Source organism: Apteryx mantelli, chromosome 1, assembly GCF_036417845.1.
Source record: "Apteryx mantelli isolate bAptMan1 chromosome 1, bAptMan1.hap1, whole genome shotgun sequence".
In the NCBI taxonomy this organism is placed as follows: Eukaryota; Metazoa; Chordata; class Aves; order Apterygiformes; family Apterygidae; genus Apteryx; species Apteryx mantelli.
In genome coordinates, this window is record NC_089978.1 from 222,299,572 (window position 1) to 222,319,526 (window position 19,955).

Sequence of the window (19,955 nt, forward strand, 5' to 3'; positions counted from 1 at the left end):
GACCCGCGTGCACCTGGACAGCGTGGAGGGGCTGGGCGACTTCCTGGAGCTGGAGGTGAGTGTGGCCGCGCTGTGCCGTGTCGTGCCGCGGTGCCGCCGGCGGTGCCGCCTGGCCTCACGCCGCCCCGGTGCCCGCAGGTGGTGCTGAGCGAGGACCAGAGCCCGGAGCAGGGAGAGCTCGTTGCCCACGAGCTGATGAAGGAGCTGGGCGTCGAGGACGGGGACCTGCTCACCGGGGCCTACCTGGACCTGCTGCTGGCCCGAGGGCAGCCCGGATCGTGAGGGGCGATGGAGCCGCCCTCGCCCCGGCAGCCACAAGGCGCGAGGATGAGGACGGCCCCGTGCCATGCCGAATAAAGCTCTGGATGGATGGATGGACTGGCTTCTCCGGTGCTGCCGTCGGGTGCCTGCTCCGCTGCGGCAGGGAGAGGGGGCACCCTGGGGTCCGTAACACCTTTCGCCACCGCTGCGGAGCAGCCCCGGGAGAGGACCGCGCTCCATCTCCGGAGTTCACTCCATGGTGCCTGGCACTGCGCTGGGAACAAAGAGGGGCGGCCGGCCGGTCCCTCGGCCCCGCTCGCGAGGGCGGCCAGGGCGCAGCACCGGTGCAGCTGGCTCCGCTTAGCTGGCAGCGGCATCGCCTGGGGCCCATCCGCAGAGCCGGCTGCGGCGTCCAAGAAGGAGGCTCTGGGCTGGGGCCGGAGCAGATGGGCAGCTGGGGTGGGCTGCGCCGGGATGGAGTGGGGAGATGCCGGGGACAGCTGTGCTGCGCTGCCATCTGTTTGCCCTGCTGCCCGTCGGCGGGGAGATCCCGTAATCCGGTGTCGTTGCTGCTGCCTGATCCCCCCTCGGGAAGAGGCAGGGCTGGGCGGCAGGGATGGATGGGATCTCCGGAGGGGTCCCCTCACCATGGCACAGCGGGAGCAGCCGAGCCGCGGTCCTGTGACGCATGGATAACGTGCAGTGGCTGCAGGATGCGGATCCGGGGCCAAGGGGCTGCGGCAGGCCCCGGTGCTCCCCTTTCCCTGCCATCCCAGCATCCGGCAGCGGAGCTGGGCAGTGGTGGGGGGCAGGCGGAGGCAGGCTGCGATCCCGGGGTGCCCGGTGGAGACGGGGCTTCAGCCCACCCACCCTGGCCCTGCAGCATGGCAGCAGCTGCTCGCGCCAAGACGGGGCGAGAGCCCGGTGCGAGGGGCTGCCGGGAGGGAAACGGCTCGCGGGGAGCTCGGGGGCAGCACGGACGCCCCACGCTGCTGCGCCCGCCAGCCCGGGGGAGCAGCCGGCGCCAGCCCGGCCCCTGGTGAGCCAGGGCCACCTCCGCGCTCCCGTCCCCTGCTAGCAGGGCGCCGCTGCACGTGCGGAGCTTGGAGCGTTTGCCACTGCCGCCTTTCCCAGGGGTGCGTGCGAGCCCTGGGGGAGAGCAGTCTCCTATAACAACCTGTTTCCCAGAAACCGGGAAACCCAGAAGCTCGGTGTGCTGGCAGGGCTCTTCCCCCGCCCGGCTGGGCGACAGGGGGGTGCCGGGGGCCAGCACGTTCCCTGTTCCCCGCGGGGGCCGGGCAGCCCGGCGGCTCTGCTGGTGGCCAGCCCTGCACCCGCCTGCCGTTGCCCCGTCCGCGTCCCGGGGGAGCCGCTTCCCTGCCTGGAGAACAGGGAAGCTGCAGGCCTGGCGCAGGGTCTCCGGGCTCCCAGCCTCCGTCTGCAGGACGCAGCTCTGGCGCTGTCTCTGGCATCCTGAAGCTTCCCTGCTCCTCGGCCCTGAGCCCTGGAGTGGGGAAGCAGAGCCGGCCCGTGGCCAGGGACCCGTGCGGAGCCAGGCGGCCAAAGAGCACGGATGCATGTGCCCAGCTAATGCTGCTGCCCTGCGGGAGGCTGGTGGGACGGGAGTCTGCAGGGTCCGACCGGGCCTGGGGGCAGCAGGCAGAGCAGGGTCCAAGCCCTCTGCCCTGGGCTCCGGAGCTGCCAGAGCCTGCAGTGAGCAGCCGGAGAGGGGAATCCGCACAACAGGTCCCTGGGGCCCAGCGCAGTGCCGCGGCCAGGCCGGCCCAGCTGTCCTTTGGGAGCACGGCCCAATCCTGCTGCGGGCTGGCTCCCAAGCACAGGCTGAGCCGCTGTGGAGAGGGGCTGGTGCACCCAGGCCCAGCACCCCTGGTCCCCGCTGCCTGAGGACCCCCAGTGCAACCTGCCCACCGGTGCACAGACTCCCACGCTGCCTCCTGAACCCCTCCTGCTTCCAGATCCCCCCCCACTGCATCCTGCTCCCCCACTGCCTCCGGATCCTGTGTGGCTCCTTGCAGCCCCCTTGGCCCCTCACTGCCTCCTGCTCCGCATCCCCGGACTCCCCCACCCGTCTTGGTCCCTGCAAGGCGGACTGACCCCCGGGCCCAGCTCGCCCAGACGCTCCCGCCTCGCGGTGGGTCCGCAGCTCTGGGCAGCCCCTGGGATCAGCCCTGGGATCAGCCCTGGTGTCAGCCCCGGGCCGGGCAGGGATCAGCCCTGGGATCAACCCCGGGATCAGCCCCGGGATCAGCCCCGGGCCGGGCGGCAGCGGCGGCGCCGGGACAGCTCCGGGCTTCAGCACCGGGGCCGGGACAGCTCCGCGCGGTCCCTCCGCCGCCTGCCGCCCCGCGCGGGCCGCGCAGCCCTGCGCCTCCCTATACGGCCCTGCACCTCCCTGTACGGCCCTGCGCCTCCCTATACGGCCCTGCACCTCCCTGTACGGCCCTGCGCCTCCCTATACGGCCCTGCACCTCCCTATACGGCCCCCTGCATGGCCCTGTGCAGCCCTGCGCCTCCCTATACGGCCCTGCACCTCCCTGTACGGCCCTGCGCCTCCCTATACGGCCCTGCACCTCCCTATACGGCCCTGCGCCTCCCTATACGGCCCTGCGCCTCCCTATACAGCCCCCTGCATGGCCCTGTGCAGCCCTGCACCTCCCTGTACGGCCCTGCACCTCCCTGTACGGCCCCCTGCATGGCCCTGTGCGGCCCTGCACCTCCCTGTACGGCCCTGTGCCTCCTTATACAGCCCTGCACCTCCCTGTACGGCCCCCGCATGGCCCTGTGCAGCCCTGTGCTTCCCTATACGGCCCTGCGCCTCCTTATACAGCCCCCTGCATGGCCCTGTGCAGCCCTGCGCCTCCCTATACGGCCCTGCACCTCCCTGTACGGCCCTGCGCCTCCCTATACGGCCCTGCACCTCCCTGTACGGCCCTGCGCCTCCCTATACGGCCCTGCACCTCCCTATACGGCCCCCTGCATGGCCCTGTGCAGCCCTGCGCCTCCCTATACGGCCCTGCACCTCCCTGTACGGCCCTGCGCCTCCCTATACGGCCCTGCACCTCCCTATACGGCCCTGCGCCTCCCTATACGGCCCTGCGCCTCCCTATACAGCCCCCTGCATGGCCCTGTGCAGCCCTGCACCTCCCTGTACGGCCCTGCACCTCCCTGTACGGCCCCCTGCATGGCCCTGTGCGGCCCTGCACCTCCCTGTACGGCCCTGTGCCTCCTTATACAGCCCTGCACCTCCCTGTACGGCCCCCGCATGGCCCTGTGCAGCCCTGTGCTTCCCTATACGGCCCTGCGCCTCCTTATACAGCCCCCTGCATGGCCCTGTGCATCCCTGCGCCTCCCTGTACAGCCCTGCGCCTCCCTATATGGCTCTGTGCCTCCCTATACAGCTCTGTGCCTCCCTGTACAGCTCTGTGCCTCCCTATACGGCCTCCTGCATGGCCCTGTGCAGCCCTGTGCTTCCCTGTACGGACCTGCACCTCCCTGTACAGTCCTGCACCTCCCTGTAAAGCCCTGCGCCTCCCTGTACAGCCCTGCGCCTCCCTATACGGCTCTGTGCCTCCCTGTAGAGCCCTGTGCCTCCCTATATGGCCCTGTGCCTCCCTATACAGCCCCCTGCATGGCCCTGTGCATCCCTGCACCTCCCTATACGGCCCTGTGTCTCCCTATACATCCCCCTGCATGGCTCTGTGCAGCCCTGCGCCTCCCTATATGGCTCTGCACCTCCCTATACAGCCCTGCGCCTCCCTGTATGGCCCTGCACCTCCCTGTATAGCCCTGCGCCTCCCTATACAGCCCTGCACCTCCCTGTATGGCCCTGCATGGCCCTATACAGCCCTATACAGCCCCCTGTATGGCTCTGTGCAGCCCTGCACCTCACTGTGCAGCCCTGCACCTCACCATACAGCCCTATACATGCCTCTGCATGGCCTTGTGCAGCCCTGCACCTTGCTGTACAGCCCTGCGCCTCCCTATAGAGCCCTGTAGAGCCCCCTGCATGGCCTTAAACAACCCTGCACCTCCCTATACAGCCCTATACAGCCCACTGTACAGACTTGCATGGTTCTGCACAGCCCTGCAACTCCCTATACAGCCCTGCACAGCTCCATGCAGCCCTGCACCCTCTTATACAGCTCTGCATTACCCTATACAGCCCCCCTGGCACAGCCCCTTCACAGCCCTACACTGCCCTATACAACCCTTCACCTCCTTATACAGTCCTGCACAATCCTGCACCTCCCTATGGGGCCAGCTCCATAGTCCCCTGTACAGCTCTGCACCTCCCCTATGCAGGCCCCTGCGGAGCCCTGCGCATCCCCTATGCAGCCCTGCACAGCCTCCTTATACAGCCCCTGCGCCCCTGAACACACCCTTATTTTCCTATACTGCCTCCTGCTCCCCTCCCTAGAGAGTGCCTAGCACCCCTGCTCCCCTCCCTATACATCCCCCTCTCCTCTCCCTATACATCCCCCTCTCCCTTCCCTACATATCTCTCTCCCCTCCCTATACATCCCCTTCTCCCCTAAACAGCCCCCTCTCCCCTCCCTATACAGGCCCCTTTTCCCTCCCTATACATCTCTCTCTCCCCTCTCCCTATACAGGCCCCTCTCCCCTTCCTATACATCTCTCTCCCCTCTCCCTATACAGGCCCCTTTTCCCTCCCTATACATCCCCCTCTGCCCTCCCTATACATCTCCCTCTCCCCTTCCTATACATCTCTCTCCCCTCTCCCTATACAGCCCCCTCTGCCCTCCCCATACCTCCCCCCTCTGCCCTCCCCATACGGCCCCGCTCCCCCCAGCAGCCCTCCCCCCCCCCGAGGCGGCCCCCGCCCCTCCCCGCACCGCCCCTGCTCCTCCCTCGCTATAAGGCTCCCGCGCGGCGCCCGGCCCCGGCCCCCCGCGCACCCCGCTCCGCGCCGCGGCCCCCGCCGCCTCCCGCCGCCGCCGCCGCCGCCGCCCCGGTGCCCGCGCGGCCCCGCCCGCCCGCGCGGCCCCGCGCAGCCCCGCGCAGCTCCGCAGTCCGGCGCAGCCCCGGCCGGGAGAAGATGGCGGATCGCGCCGAGATGTTCTCGCTCTCCACCTTCCACTCGCTCTCGCCGCCGGGATGCAGGTGAGCGCGGCGCCCCACCGCCACCGCCTCCGCCTCCGCCACCCGTTCCGGCCCGCTCCGCTCCGCTCCGGGGCGGCGGGGCCGGTGCTGCGGGCCGGTGCGGGTGCGGGTGCGGGTGCGGCCGGGCGCGGTGCGGTGCGGTGCGGTGCTGTGCGGTGCCGCCCGGGGCGCTGGGGCCCGCTGCGGGCGCGGCGCTGCGGGCTCGGCTCGGCTCGGCTCGGTGCTGCCCTGCCCGACGCGCCGCCCTTGGCGCCGGCTGCGGGCCGGGACCGGGCCGGGCCGCGGAGAGGAGAGGAGGGGAGGGGGCGGCCGGGCCCGGGGGGGCCGCAGCGAGGCGAGTCGGACCCCGCGGTCCCGCAGCGCGGAGCGGGGCCCCGCGTCCTGCGGGAAGTTTCGCCGCTCCGCGTCTCCCCGTTCACCTTGCGGCTCCCGGCTGCGCGGAGCCGCCGCCGCCGCCGCCCGGGCCCGGCGAGCCGCCCCGCGGATGCTGCTGCTGCCGCCGCCCCCCCGGGCCGGGCCGGGCCGGGCCACCCCCGCGCGGGCGCAGCTCCCGTTTGGGCGATCGGCGCTTGCACCAGCCTCCGCCGCATCGCCCGAGCCGCCGGGGCCTCGCGGGGGGCCGCAGCCTGCGCCCCGCCGCCCCCAGCCCGCCCGCTCCCCGCCGCGACGCCCGGCCGGGGGGCAGAGCCGCTGCGGGCGGGGGCCCGGCTGCGCCGTGGGGCCACGCCGGTCCCCGTGGGTCGGGGCGCGCGGTGCCGGCGGGTCTGACCCCTGCCCCGCGCGTCCCCGGGAGCCGCGGGGAAGCGGCACCGGCTGGCGTCTCTTTGTCTCTCCCGGCTCGCGCTGTGCCTCGATTCCTCCCGCAGCGCTGCCGCGGGCTCTGCGCGTTCCTCGCACCAGAAACCAGGCCCGACCAGGCCAGGCCGCTCTGTGGCGTCGGGGGGGGGAGTGGGGGCTGGCGGTTCAGCGCGCTCTGGCGCGAGAGGAGAAGGGATTTGCCGCCCAGGTTTGGCCTGCCGTGGAAAACCCTGTCGTTGGTGCGTGGAGAAGGAGCTTCCGCTCGGTTTGCTCTCGGCAAACGCCCCAGAGACCTGCCCGAGCTGCTCCATCCGAGCAGGCTCAGTGCTTCCGAGGTCGAGCTGGGGGGAAACGCGGTGCTTGCTGAAAGCAGTCGCTCCCAGGCCTCTCTCCGCCGCGGGAGGAGTGTCCGGGCCCGGGTGCAGCCTGACGCAGGTCACCTTTCCAGCAGGTCCCGTGGGAGCTGGAGGCGGCAGGGCCGAGCTGCCAACTGGCCTCGCATGGAGCGAGGAGGGCAGATGCTGCAGGGCTCTCACCCACCGGCCCCACTGGTGGCCTTGGCAGGGGCTGGGGTGCAGCCCAGGCTGGGGGCTGTGGGCCAGCATGTGGGGCTGGATGGGAGCTGTGCCCGTGGGGTGGAAAGGCCAGGAGGTGGCCAAGCCAGGCTGGCTCAGCGTGGATGGTGGGGTCTCGGCAGCTGGTTGGAAGGTGGGAGGTGGTGGTGGTGGTGGGCACCTGGAGAGGCCCCGGGGGGCCTGAGGACCAGGGGAGCTGAGGTGTAGTCCGGATGCTGGACATCTTTGTTGGCTGGTTCTGACCCACATTGGGCAGGTCTCGTGGCTGCTTCCCGGGTCATCCCTTTCCCCAGGTCATGGTGGGACCCCAGGAACGTCCCCGCTTGCGGTGGTGTTGCGGGGAGCGTGGTGGGGAGGACACAGCCTCTGTCTCTGGCTGTTCTGCTCGTTCCTGCCTCCTGCTTGGGATCTGGGCCCCGAGAGCAATTCCCTGGGGGAGTCTTGGCTGCGTTTTCCAGGCGGTCGTGTCCTCCTCGCAGGGCTCCCCTGCCCAGCTCTCCCCATGCAGCCCCCCGGAGCTCCAACCCTGCCGCGTGTTACGTGGGGGGTCAGAGCTGGCCCGCTAGCAGGTCACCGCAGAGGTCGCGGTGTCAGGCCTGGGCCGGGGACGCGTCCCCGCAGACTCCACAGCGGGGCCGCACGAGGCAGCGAGGCCGGAGCCCTCAGCTCCCAGCCAGCCCTCGGGGGCGTGGGGAAGCTCCGGGCCGAGGAAGGGGCTGGCTCCTGCCCCCCCGGGGAGTTCGAGCCCGCGGAGGGCGTTGCAAACCCCGCAACCGTGCTCTTGGCCGTAGCCACGTCGGATGCGCCTCCGCCTCCAAACGCTCCTGCTCCTGCGGCAGCGAGTTCCACGGGCTGGGCCCCCGCAGCGAAGCCCTCTCCTCCCGTCCCGTAGCGATACGCTGCTTTTCCGCATCTCCCTCTGTCCTTGTGCTCCAGAGGGACACGCAGCAGCAGCCTGGCTCCTGTTCTAGTCACATCCGTTATTCTCTTGGCCACAGACGATCCATCTTCCCCTTGGCTCGTGCAGGAGCGTTCGGCGTTTAAGGCCCCTGACACCGGCTTTGAGCAGAGCCGGAGGGCGGTGGGGAAGCCCGGAGGCAGGGGCGGAGGCCGAAGGAGCAGCGACTGCGTCGCGCTGGCTGCTGGGACCCGCTCCGCTCCTCGCCAGGAGGAGGGCGCAGCGTGCGGGGTGCGGGAGCTGCACCCCTGCGCCGGGAAACTGGGTCAAATCCCTGGGAGCTTGCACCAAAGGCTCCGGGTCCGCACCGTGCCGGGAAGCAGGGGGTCTGCGGGCTCCTCTCCGCTGAGCGGCGCCGCGGGGTGCCCTGCCGCTCCTGCCGGCGGGAGAGGGCCTGGAGCCCGGCGTGGCGGCAGCAGCACGGTGCTGCGCGCGCTGCGTCTTTGCTGGGCTTCTCGCACCCGCCTGCCGGAACGGGCTTGAGTCGGCGCCAGCCCCCGAGGCCTCGGCCGGAGCCGGAGGGCCCCGTGCACCCAGCGCCTTGCCGTGCCGTCCTGCAAGGCGCAGCGCCCGCCGCTGTGCTTGAGGTCTCCCTGCTTGCCAGCGAGACCCTCCCCGAGGCGCGCGAGTCGCCCCGTTGCCCGGAAGGGTCTCCGTCTGCGGAAGGATAAAGCCCATGGAGATGTTGCCACCACAAGGGGAGCAGTTTGTGATGCTCCTAACAGCAATATTTGTGATGCTCCTAATGGAGACAGGTGGATAATTCCTGGCTTCAGCCAGGCCTCGCAAGGCCTGAATCCAAACTGTGCCTCTTTCCAGCCAGGCCCTTGGGAAGGTCGTTCCCGTCCCGGGGCTTCGTGGGGTGGGTGTTGCTGTGATGGGTGGCAATGGCGAGAGATGCAAAAGGAGATGCGGCAGGGAGGAATCGCTGCGAAATGCCTGGGCTGCGCACGTGGCTGGTCCGAGACAGGTCCTTGGTCTTGGGGACCGGCTGCGGTGGGGACAGCCGCAGGGTGCTCCTGCGCTGCCGTGAGTGGCGGGCATAGAGCCGGGCTCGGCATTGGTGCTCCGGGGCTCCCCGGAGTGCTCCTTGCCGGCCTTGCCGCCCCCGCGGGCACGGAGCCGGGGGCACCCCGCCGCCTGCAGCGCTTGGTCGCCGTCCCCGGCCCTTTCCCATGCAAGCAGCCCTTGCAATGTGACCACTTCCAGGGGAGAACTGTCCAGGGAGCTGATCTGAAAATAATTAGGAGAATTCAATCTTCCCGTGGCCTCGTTGTCTGTCGCTCCCTGTCGGAAAGCCAGGCCCGCGGCAGCTCGCCGTGCGCACGCGCGCCGGGCTCCTCTCCCCCCGCAGCAAGGTGCGCGCGCGTGCGCCCGTCCCCGGCGTCGCCGTCGCAGCTCCTGCTCCGCGGCGCTCGTCACCCATCCGCCTGGGAACGGCGCGGAGGTGCCCCGCTCTCCCGGGGCTGCAGCGGGGCCACGGATGGCAGGTCGGGGCATCCCGGCTGGGCCGACGGAGCAGTTATCCCGCCCCGGGCTGGGAGCGCGGGAAGAAGAGTGCATCCAGGGACCGGCCTCGGGCACATCTCCGAGGATCCCGGCCCCTCCGAGCCCCTTTCTGCCAGGCCGCGGGACTCGGAGCGGCTGCACGGAGCGAAGCCCCAGCGTCCGCCGGCCCCACGCCGAGGCCCCAGCACCCGCCGCCCGCGCTGGGGGCTTCGCCGTGGATCGCAGTGTTTGACGCTGCCTTGATGGCCTACTTTCTGGAATTATGCGATTAGGGGAAAATCTGTAAAATCAGAGTGAGCTCCCGGCATCCGTATCTGCGCGAGGAGCTCGAAAATGGGAGTTAGGGGTAAAAATAGAAAGCAAAGGAAGGAGAAGCAACCCGGACTCGTTTCTAACCAAGGCGGGGTGCGATGCGGGGCGGCAGTGCCGGCCGCCGGCTCTCGACGGCTGAGCTCCCCGCTGCCGGCACGCGTCCCCATGCGGGGCCGGAGCCGGGAGCCAGGCGCATCCCGGCGGGAGCGCTGCCGGAGCGCTGCGGGCTCCGTGCCCTCTCCTCCTGCCGGGGCGGCGCAGGGTCCCCAGCCGCGGCCCCGGGCACGGCGGCGCCTCGCAGACTAGATATTGGCCAGAAACGTTTAGTTTCCGTTTTCCTGATGGAAAATTCTGCCAAGAGTAATCTTTTCCTTTTCTTCTTCTTCTTTTTTTTTTTTTCCCCTGCAGAAAATTTTGGTTTCCATGACACCCTCCTTCCTGACAGGGAAATGGCTTGTTTTAATTTTTTTGACCAGCTTTACCCCGGTATTTTTCTTAGGCAGTAGGGCAGCCCTGGGCTTGCTTGTCGGACCGCGAACGTCATGCCGGCAGGTAGGCGAACCGAAAAATGCCAGGGATCTCGGGGCAAAGCCCCCGCCGGAGCATCCCCGCCGCGGGGCCGTGGAGGCGAAGCCCGGGGAGGCGAGCGCGGTGCCGAGCTACGAGGAAACCTGCACAAAGGCGCGACGCTCCGGCCCAGGCTGAGCTCGAAATAAATCCCCAAAGCCGAGCGAGCGGCAAAGCACCGAAAACCCAGCGGCGCCAGTTCCCCCGTCCGTTCCCTGTGCCGGCTCTGCGGCGTGCGCCGGTCCTGGGTTGAGGGTTTTGCCGGCCGGCCGGGAGACGGGCAGCGCGCCGGCATCGGGCTTTCCCTGCCGCGGCGCACGGGCAGGCGGTGAATCCGGGTCGTTCCATGGAAATCTCGGCAAGGCGAGACGGAGTGAAGCCGGCGGCTGGGGCTGCTCCGCTGGAGCCGGCGGCGTTCCCCGCTCCGCTCCCGCTGCCCCCGTCCCTGACGCCGCCGGCCCCTCTCCCCAGGCCCCCCCAGGACATCAGCCTGGAGGAGTTCGACGACGAGGACCTGTCGGAGATCACGGACGACTGCGGCATCGGACTCAACTACGACTCGGACCACTACGAGAAGGTGAGGGCCGCGGTGCCGGGCGCCGTGCCGGGGCGAGCACCCTGTATCCCAAGCGGAGCCGCCGCGGCACGGCCGGGGGGTGCAGGTGGCTCCGCAGCTGGCGCGGTGCCCGTCCCGCCTGGCTCCAGCTTGCTCGGCTCTTCCCGGCACCGCCGGAGAGCGCAGCCAGGCCGGAGCGTGCCGCCCTCTGCTCGGAGACCCCCGGTGCCGGGGCGGCGTGTCCCTGCCCGCTAACCCGGTGCCGCGTCGCCTGCAGGACTGCCTGGTGCTGGAGCGCAGCGAGCAGCCGCACCCCGTGTGCACCTTCCAGGATGACTTCCAGGAGTTCGAGATGATCGACGACAACGAGGAAGAGGAGGAGGAAGAGGAGGAGGAGGAGGAGGAGGAGGAGGAGGAGGGCAACGAGCTGGAAGCTCCACCGTCGCCTTCGGCCTCGCCCATCCCCTCGCCCGCCGTGGAGGAGACGCAGAAGCACCGGCCCACCACCCTCAACCTGACAGCGCCGGGCACCCAGGTGAGCCGTGACTCGGCTCCGCTCGGCTCCGCTCGTCGGGGCGGCCGCCGGAGGTGTCCCCCTTGCACCCGGGGGTCTCTGCGCCCGGGGCTCCGTGCGGGCAGAGAGGGGTCGGGGGTCTCTGTGGGGAGGGCAGATGGGGCAGTGGGCCGAGGTCCGTGTGCCCGGCACCGCAGGGTTTCGGGGCCCTGGCACGCTCCCTGCCAGCCCGTGGCCAGAGGGTCCCTGCGGCGGGGGGGCCCTGTCCCCACGCGCGGGGCTCCGGGGTGCGCTCAGGGCCCGGGAGGTCTCTGCGTGGGGAGAGGTGCGAGGCGCTGAGCACTGCCCGCTCGATGCATGGCGCAGCAGGGCGTCGTGTGGAAGGAGCTTTGCACGGCATCGAGGGTCGCGTGTGCATGCGTGTGCATGTGCGTGCACCTGCTGCCGTGTTCCTCTTCCACCCCCAGCACGGGGGACCGGGGGCTCCCGTGGGCTCTCGCGCACGTGGTGCTGCAGGGCGTCCCCGGGCGCCGGCCGTGCCGTGGGCGATGTGCCAGCGGGGTCCGCACGCACGCGTGTCTCGGTGCGTGGCCCGGCGGGCGGCTGCGCGGCGGCGGTGGCGACGTGCGTGGGCAGCCGCGTGCGATGCTGCCAGCATCCGGTGCCGTTGCCATGGCGCCGGGGGTGTTTCGGGCTCCGCCGCCTCCGTCCGCGGGCGGCAGCGCCGTCCCGTCCCATCCCACGCCGCGCCGGGCTCGGGGTGCCCAGGCTGCCGGCGGCGCGGGGGCGGGCGAAGCCCGGGGCTCCCCCGTGCTGGCACGCCGGCGAGGGAGATGGCGGAGTCCCGCCGGGCGCGAGGAGGTGGCTGGCTCCGGCTCCAGCTCCCGCTGCCGCCCGGCTCGTGGGGATGCCCGGCCCTTTGCTCGCTCCCGTCCCCGTCCCCATCCCGCGCGGCTGGAGGCGCTGCCCGGCCACGCGTGCTCCGTGCCCTGCTGCACGTCGCGCCGGCCCCCGGCACTAATCCCCGCCGCCCCGCGGGATTATCACTGCCTGCCGCTTCCCACCCGGCCGCTCGCGGGACTAATCCGCTCGGCTGGACGGGCGGCTGTGGCCGAGGCCCCCGCTGGGCCAGGGCGCGGATGCGGGATGCACAGTGCTGCGGCGGTGCCAGACCCATCCTGAGCTTCCCCCCGCGGCCCCGTCGCTCCGTGTCCGCCGGCTGACGGGCAGGGGAGCTGGGGGCGTCTCGGCTTTAATCCGGATGAGCCCCTGGGCACGTGGCCCCGGTGCTGCCAAGCCGGCGGGGAACCCTGCGGAGGAGTCATGGGGCGGCCCCAGGTCGGGACGTGAACATGGGACGGTGCCGCGGTGGTGGCTGGTCCCAGGCGAGGTGGCACCGCGGTGGGGTGGCCCCGGGTCACGCTGCCCGTGTTGGCAACGCGTGGGCCAGTGCACAGCCATGCCGGTGCCTCCGCACGGTCTTCCTCCCCTCCCCTGGCACTTCCCAAACGCCGGCTGCCCCCGCCGGCTCCGTGCCCGAAGCGTGTCCCTGCAGCCCCCGGCTCTTCCCTTCCGCAGGACTCCCTGAACAACAACGGCAGCTACCCGCCTCCCGCTCCCGCGCATCGGACCACGTGGCAGGACGCCCTTCTCCACTGCTCCTCCTCCTCCTCTTCCTCGCACGCTGGTGAGCGCCGCCGGCCGTGCGGGACGGGGCAGCGCCGCGAGGGGACGGCTCCCCGGGGCTGACGGCGCTCCGCTCTTCCTCCGCAGGGCACGCGTCTCCGCACCCCTGCATCCAGGACGGACCCTGCCTGGAAAGCCGGAGGGGCCCGGGGCCGAGCCCAGGGGAGGCCGCGCCGACCCCGACCCCGACCCCGCGGCCGCCCTCCCGCTACGACGCGGAAGGCAACAGCCGCGGGCCGCCGGCGTGCGGGAACCCGCCGCCCGCCAGCGCCGCCGGGGAGGATTACAACATGAACATCATCGCCTCGGCGCCCCGGCCGCCGCTCTCCCCGCCGCGCCGCCGCCCGTCGCCCCCCGCGCCGCCTCTCTCGCCCGCCGCCTCGGAGCCCCGGAGCCCCGCGGCGCCCGACGCCCGCGGTGCCGAGCCGGAGCCGGAGCCGGCGGTGGCCGGCGGCGGGGGGAGCCCGGCGGCAGGCGTCGTCCCTCCGGCCCCCGCCGAGCGGTGCGGCACCCCGCTGTCCGAGGAGGAGCCGGGCGCCGGAGCCCCCGCCGGCCGGGGAGCGGGACGGGGGTCCCGGCCGCTGGGCGCCTACGCCTGCCTGGCGGGGCTGGCGGAGCCGCTGAGCTCCGACGGCGAGGGCCCCCACCGCAGCCGGGCGGCCAGCGTGCGCGGGCGCCCCTCGGGCTCCTCGGAGACCACCTCGCCCTCCTCGGACCCCGGCATCGAGGCCGACCTCACCAGCAGGAACTCCAAGCCCTTCCTGCCCTGCAGCCGGCACAGCGAAGACCTCAGCTCGCCCGGCTCCGACTCGGACGTGGAGGGGGAGATCGAGGCGGCTTTCGCCTCCGGGCGCCTGGTCAGCAACATGATCTCCTCCATCTCGGAGACGGAGCTCGACCTGAGCAGCGACAGCAGCAGCGGCAGGTCCTCCCACCTCACCAACTCCATCGAGGAGGCCAGCTCCCCCACCTCGGAGGCCGAGCTGGAGACGGAGCTGGAGGCGCCGGGCGTCATGGGCATCAAGGACTCCCTGCTGCTGGACAAGGGCAAGGAGGAGGAGGAGGAGACCCTGGAGACGGAGCTCCCGGAGAGCGGCGTGGTGAGGAGGGAGAGCCTGGCGGAGCTCAAGATGGAGGGTTACTATGACAGCCTGAACCCGGAGGACTCCTCCGTGCCCGTGGACCAGACGGAGGTGTCTGCGTCCAGCCCCCTGGACCTGAAGATTGACCCGGACCACAGCTTGGAGAGCATCCGGCGCTCCTTCTACCTGCCCGTGGGGCCCAAGCTCATGCCTGAGGCAGACGACGAGGACAACAGCGAGTACGACTCCGACTCGGAGTCGGAGCCCGACCTCAGCGAGGACTCGGACTCGCCTTGGCTGCTCAGCAACCTCGTCAACAAGATGATCTCGGAGGGCTCCTACCCCATCAAGTGCCCGGACGAGTGCTTCCAGCAGACCCACTCGCTCTGCGACACCATCTCGCCGGCCTCCGACCTGGAGCCCGAGCTGCTGAGCGAGGCGCTGGACGGGGAGCCCGGCTTGCGGGACTCCCCGGTGAGCGAGGCAGAGCCGGCCGCGCTCTCCTGCTCCCAGCGCAGCATCGAGCTGGTGGACATGGAGACGCTGCGCAGCTCCCTGCAGCGCGCCGAGGACGAGCGGTCCCTGAGCACCGGCACCGGGACGGAGCCGGCGCCGGAGCCGCCCGCGGACGACCCCGGTCCCTACCTCTTCCTGAGCAACCCGACCAACGACACCATCGCGCCCGTGTTCCCGGGGCGCCCCGTCACCATCGACCGGCTGGGCGGCTCCGAGGTCCTGGCCACCTTCGGCTGCTGCACGGGGCCACCCCGCGCCGTCCCGCGCGGCTCCCCCGGCGGCACGGCCGGGACGGACGCCGCCTCCGCCGAGGGAGAGCCCGCGGGCAGCCCGAAGGACTGGGCCATCGACAAGGACCTGGACTCGGGCATCCTGGAGGACAACGACATGATCGACGACGTCCGGTTAGAGCCCCTGGGGCAGGACCCCGACGCCTTCCCGCCTGCCCTGGACGTCTCCACGGCCAAGACCAACCGCTGCTTCACCATGGCCTACTCCACGGACGAGGACGAGGCGCCCTACCTCGGCAGCCTGAAGGGCTCCCCCTTCCCCGAGGACCCGCGGGGCTTCGCCGGCGACCTGCCGCCGTCGCCGGCCCCCGAGGCGCTGGAGCCGCGGGCGCTGGACGAGTCCCTGGCCTACGACTCGATGAAGTACACGCTGGTGGTGGACGAGCACACGCAGCTGGAGCTGGTGAGCCTGCGGCGCTGCACCTCGGTGCTGAGCGACGACAGCGACCTGCTGCGCGCCTGCGACCACTGCGACCTGGAGGACGAGGCGGCCTTTGGGGACGCGCTGGCGGCGCCCGACGCCCGCAGCTCCTCCGAGGACTCGTCCCCCGAGGCCGACCTCCAGTTCTCCAAGAAGTTCCTCAACGTCTTCGTCAACAGCACGTCCCGCTCCTCCAGTAAGTGCCCCGCGGCGCGGCGGTGAGGCTGGCTGTGCGCCGCCGTCCTGGGGACGGGGACGGGATGGCAGCGGGGACGGTCCTTCAGGGGGCCCAGCGTCTCGCAGCGTGGAGGGGCCGTGGGGGCCGCCAGCCCCCCCCCCCCCCACCCCGCCACAGCCGCCGTCTGCCCGCAGGCACCGAGTCCTTCGGGCTGTTCTCCTGCATGGTGAACGGGGAGGAACGGGAGCAAACCCACCGGGCCGTCTTCAGGTGAGCAACGCGCCCCGGCACCGGCCCGCGTGGCGTGGTGGTGGGGGGGGGGTGGGGGGCCGGCTGCCGGGCGAGCGCCCTCCTTCCGCCCTCCCTGCCCGCAGGTTCATCCCGCGCCACGAGGACGAGCTGGAGCTGGACGTGGACGACCCCATCCTGGTGGAGCTGGAGGAGGACGACTACTGGTACCGGGGCTACAACATGCGGACGGGCGAGAGGGGCATCTTCCCCGCCTTCTACGCCCACGAGGTCGTCGGCCAAGCCCGCGACGTTATAGGTAGGGGCAAGGTCCGGCCGGGACACGGAGGGCGGCGGGAGGCCACGGAGCAAAGGCAGGTCGGCCGAGGCGATGCACGTCTCCATGGCTCCTCCGTCCCGTCCCGGGTCTCTCGTGGGGCGGCCGTCCCCAGGGCTGGCTTCTCCCCTTGCAGGCCTCAAGAGGAACCCGTGCTGGGTGGAGCGCTTCAACGTGCAGTTCCTGGGCTCCGTGGAGGTGCCCTACCATCAGGGCAACGGCATCCTCTGCGCCGCCATGCAGAAGGTGGGTTTCCTTGGGCCGGCGCACGTCTTGCCGGGGGCGACCGGAGCCCTTGGCCGGCATCTGGGCCGGGGGGGGGGGACACCTCCGCAGACCTGCCCGGAGCTCCCCCCCCCCCGCCTGACGCCCCGTCCGGCATCCCCAGATTGCCACCACCAGGAAGCTGACGGTGCACTTGCGCCCGCCGGCCAGCTGCGACCTGGAGATCACGCTGCAAGGCATCAAGCTCATCCTGACGGTGAACGAGTACAGCCGGGACGAGGAGGTGAGGGGCGCCGGGGCGGGCGGCGGCGGCGGCGGGGTCTTCCCGCGGGCTCTGGCGCGCTCCAGCGGGGTTTTCTCTTCCAGTTTGAGCGGTGCAGCCACTTCTTCCAGATGAAGAACATCTCCTTCTGCGGGTGCCACCCCAGGAACAGCTGGTGAGACCCCGTCCTGCCCGCGCGGGGGCTGCCGCTCGGCGCTGGGGTGCTCCCGGCTCCGCGGCTGGGCCTGGGGTCTCAGCCCCGGGGACCCCCGCTCCATCCCTCGCCCCGGGGCCGGTCCTGCTGGCCGCGCTCCTCCTCCTCCGGTGCTGGTCTCCCCGGTGGGTCCCCGTCGCAGCGTGGGTCACCGGGGCTGCGGGCTCCCGGGGGGGGGGTTTCCCCGTGGCTGTGGGGCTGCCCATGGGGCAGGGCCGGGGGGGGGGCGGTCCGCGGCCCTCACCCTGCCCTCCCGCCGCAGCTACTTCGGGTTCATCACCAAGCACCCGGTGCTGAGCCGCTTCGCCTGCCACGTCTTCGTCTCCCAGGAATCCATGCGGCACGTCGCCGAGTGTGTCGGGTAAGCCGGGGCGGCCGGGATGGGGGGCCGTGCCGGGGTCGGCACCGGGAGCCGGCGCCGCGTTCCCGGCCCTGAGCTGCCTCTCGCCCGGCGCTTGCCTTGCAGACGAGCGTTTCAGGAATATTACCAGGAGCACCTGGAATACGCCTGCCCCACAGAGGACATTTACCTGGAGTAAGGGGGCGAGTCACTGTGGCTCCCGCTTCCGCGCCCCCCCCTCCAGCCCCGCAGCTGGCCAGAGACTCTGTCCGACCCCACGACCAGCCGGCTTGGCCCCTCCTGCACACGCTCCGGCCCCTGCCCCACGGACTCACCGCGCACCCTCGCCGCTTCTCCGGGGCCGGGGCACCGCGGGGCGCAGCCGCCCCCCCTGCATGAGCAAAGCCCGGCGGGGCCGGGGCGGCCCCCGGGGGCTGCAGCGGGGCCGGGGCCACGGCGGGCGCGCGGGGCCACGGGGCAGGGAAAAGCGGTGCCGGGGTTGAGCATCTCCGGCTGCACGCGGTCGTCGTCCCCCCCCCGCCCGCCCCGGCCCATCGCCGCCGGCGCCAGCCCCCCGCGCGGCTGAATGTATCTGCCCCACGCGAGGAAAGCCTGCCCCGGCCGGGGGCCGTGCCGGCGGGGGGCCGCGGTGGGAGCCGGCCCGCGGCACCGGGCCCGCGGCCGCCCCCGCTCCTCACTGCTGTGCCTGGTGGTTTCTTTTGCTTGCCGGCCCCCTATATCCGATCAGTGCTAGTTTAGTGACGATAACTCCACTCCGCTCTATGTACCAATATTTATCTCGTAACTCGAAACAACAAGAGGAGTCCTGAGCAACTGTAACTTGTACAAAACCCTGGTTAAAGGTTCTCCCCTCACTGCCTTGTCATCCAGTTGGTCTTTCAATAAAATATATGCTTGGTGTGACCGTGAGGGCTGGGCCGCTCTGTCGGAGCCTTGCCGGTGGCGGGCAGCTCCACGGGCCGTTGGTGTGCGGACACGTGTCCACGGGTTCCTGCTTCATGGGGGTGCAGGGTGGGTGCACAGCACGGAGGAGAGCAGGGTGCGCCGAGGAGAGCTGGGTGCACCAACATGGGAGCAGGAGGAGCAGGGTGTGCAAGGTGCAACGAGGCGTGCGGGGTGCACCGACACAGATGCAGAAGCAGCAGGGTGCAACGAGGCGTGCGGGATGCACTGACATGGATGCAGAAGCAGCAGGGTGCAGAGTGCGGGAGGCGCAGGTGGGCCGTGCAGGGCCGGGTGTGCCACACCGGGGTGCGAGGGTGCTGTGCTGAGCACCTCGCAGCTCTGTGAAATCCTGCTGCCTCCAGGCCTGCCCACCTCTGCCCAGCTGCGCCGCAGCGGAGCCGGGGCCCAGGCACTGCTCCCACTGCCCTGCTCACCTCCTCACCTGGCACCGGCACTGGCATGGGGGGGGCACCGTGCAAGAACAGGCCCACGGGGAGGCTCGGGGCTCTTCTGGGGATGTTGATGCACCACAAGGTCTGCACTACGGGGTCCCACTTCTGGGGATGCTGGAGCAACCTGAGGGGCAGCAGGCAAGTTACGCTAGCGGAGGAAAACCCCGGGGTGCACCGTGGCAGGCGAGCCACAGCCCTGCTCCCTCCCCGCACCCCAGGGCGCTGCAACGTGGGGTGCGGAGCACGGGCACCTGTGCCAGCGTGAGTGCTGGGCTGCACGGGCACGGCCAGACCCCGCGTGGAGCAGGGCTTCGCGGCTATTGCCATCACCTGCAGCACACGGGGCCACCGGCAACGCGGCACCAAGTCCCGTGGAAAGCAGGTTGGTTTGCGTTGGCACAGGCAGGTTGATTTACTTCTTTAGGCCTGGGGAAAGGAGCGTTGCTATAAAACACCCATCAGATGTTTGCGTTGGTCTGGAGAGGCTCCTGGCTCATGCCCAGGGCTACGAGGAGAGAAGCCATGAGGGGCGGCGTGATGGACGTGGATGACGGCGCAGGACAGGGATGGCTGGGCAAGTGGACGGGTGGGCATGGGGTTGGCTGGGCAAGGGAATGGCTGGACACGGGGACGACTAGGCAAGGGGACAAGCGGACATGGGGACGAGTGGGCATGGGGACAGGTGGGCTAGTGGACGGCTGGGCATGGGGACGGCTAGGCAGGGGGTGGCTGCACACTGGCGGGGGTGGCTGGACTCTGTTGGCAGGGCAGAGGGGAGGGTGGTGGTGGGACATGAGCCCCTGTGGTGGGACAGGCAGGACGGGTTGGGGGGGGGACACGTGCCAGTCCCTCTGATCCCTGAGGGTGAGAGCCAGACCTGCCCCAGGGCTGCCCAGGCCTCCCGCCCCCTCCATGGCCACCAGCTCCTGTGCCCTGCTGGCCCCGTGCCGGCACGAGCGGCAACCGTGGGGCCAGCTCTGGGGCTGCTGCCCAGGCCCAGCACCCTGTCCGTTGTGGCCCAGCTCTGCCATGGTGCTGGGCAAGGGCCATCGGGGCCGGGGTTTTGGGGGGGGGGGGGGGGGCGCCGGTCTTGCCAGCACCCATGTGCTGCTGCGTGGTCCAGACCCAGCTTGGGGCCAGTCCAGTGCAGAGGAGGAGGGAGGTGCATCGTTCTCCCCCAACACATCCCGGTGGAGCAGGAAGGCCCCGAGCAGAAGTCCTTCGCCAGCTCGGGGACGTCCTTGGGGACCACCTCGTCTCCTCGGATGGCGGTGCCGCGGCTCCCCGCCTGTGGCCGGCGGTGCTGTCAGACACAGCACAAGGACCCTGTGGATAAACCAGCCCCTGGTGAGTGCGGTTATTCTGGAAACGAGGGTGTTTCTCCTCCTGTGGCGGGAGAGCCTGGTGCAGCTGGTGCTTCCTCCTGCGTCCGTCCCACCGCCGACCAGGCTCAGCCTCTGGCCAGACCCGTCACGCTGCCGGATTGAGGTCCCAGGTCCCGGCCAGGTGCTGGGGGGCCAGAGCGGAGCTACAGCCCCAGGACACGAGCTCTGCTGGTCCTCAGCA

The 19,955-nt window shown here is 71.0% G+C and overlaps 1 protein-coding gene across 1 annotated transcript; it reads left to right on the forward strand.

Annotated features, from left to right (window-relative positions):
- Positions 1-5,278: 5,278 nt before the first annotated feature.
- On the forward strand, positions 5,279-17,895 carry MAPK8IP2 (mitogen-activated protein kinase 8 interacting protein 2). Its single transcript, XM_067317637.1, has 12 exons — positions 5,279-5,403; positions 10,594-10,699; positions 10,956-11,213; positions 12,771-12,879; positions 12,966-15,383; positions 15,560-15,635; positions 15,740-15,912; positions 16,067-16,176; positions 16,319-16,438; positions 16,522-16,592; positions 16,894-16,992; positions 17,098-17,895. The coding sequence occupies exons 1-12, from the start codon at positions 5,339-5,341 to the stop codon at positions 17,168-17,170; spliced, it is 3,678 nt and encodes a 1,225-aa protein (XP_067173738.1). The 5' UTR covers positions 5,279-5,338; the 3' UTR covers positions 17,171-17,895.
- Positions 17,896-19,955: the final 2,060 nt, after the last annotated feature.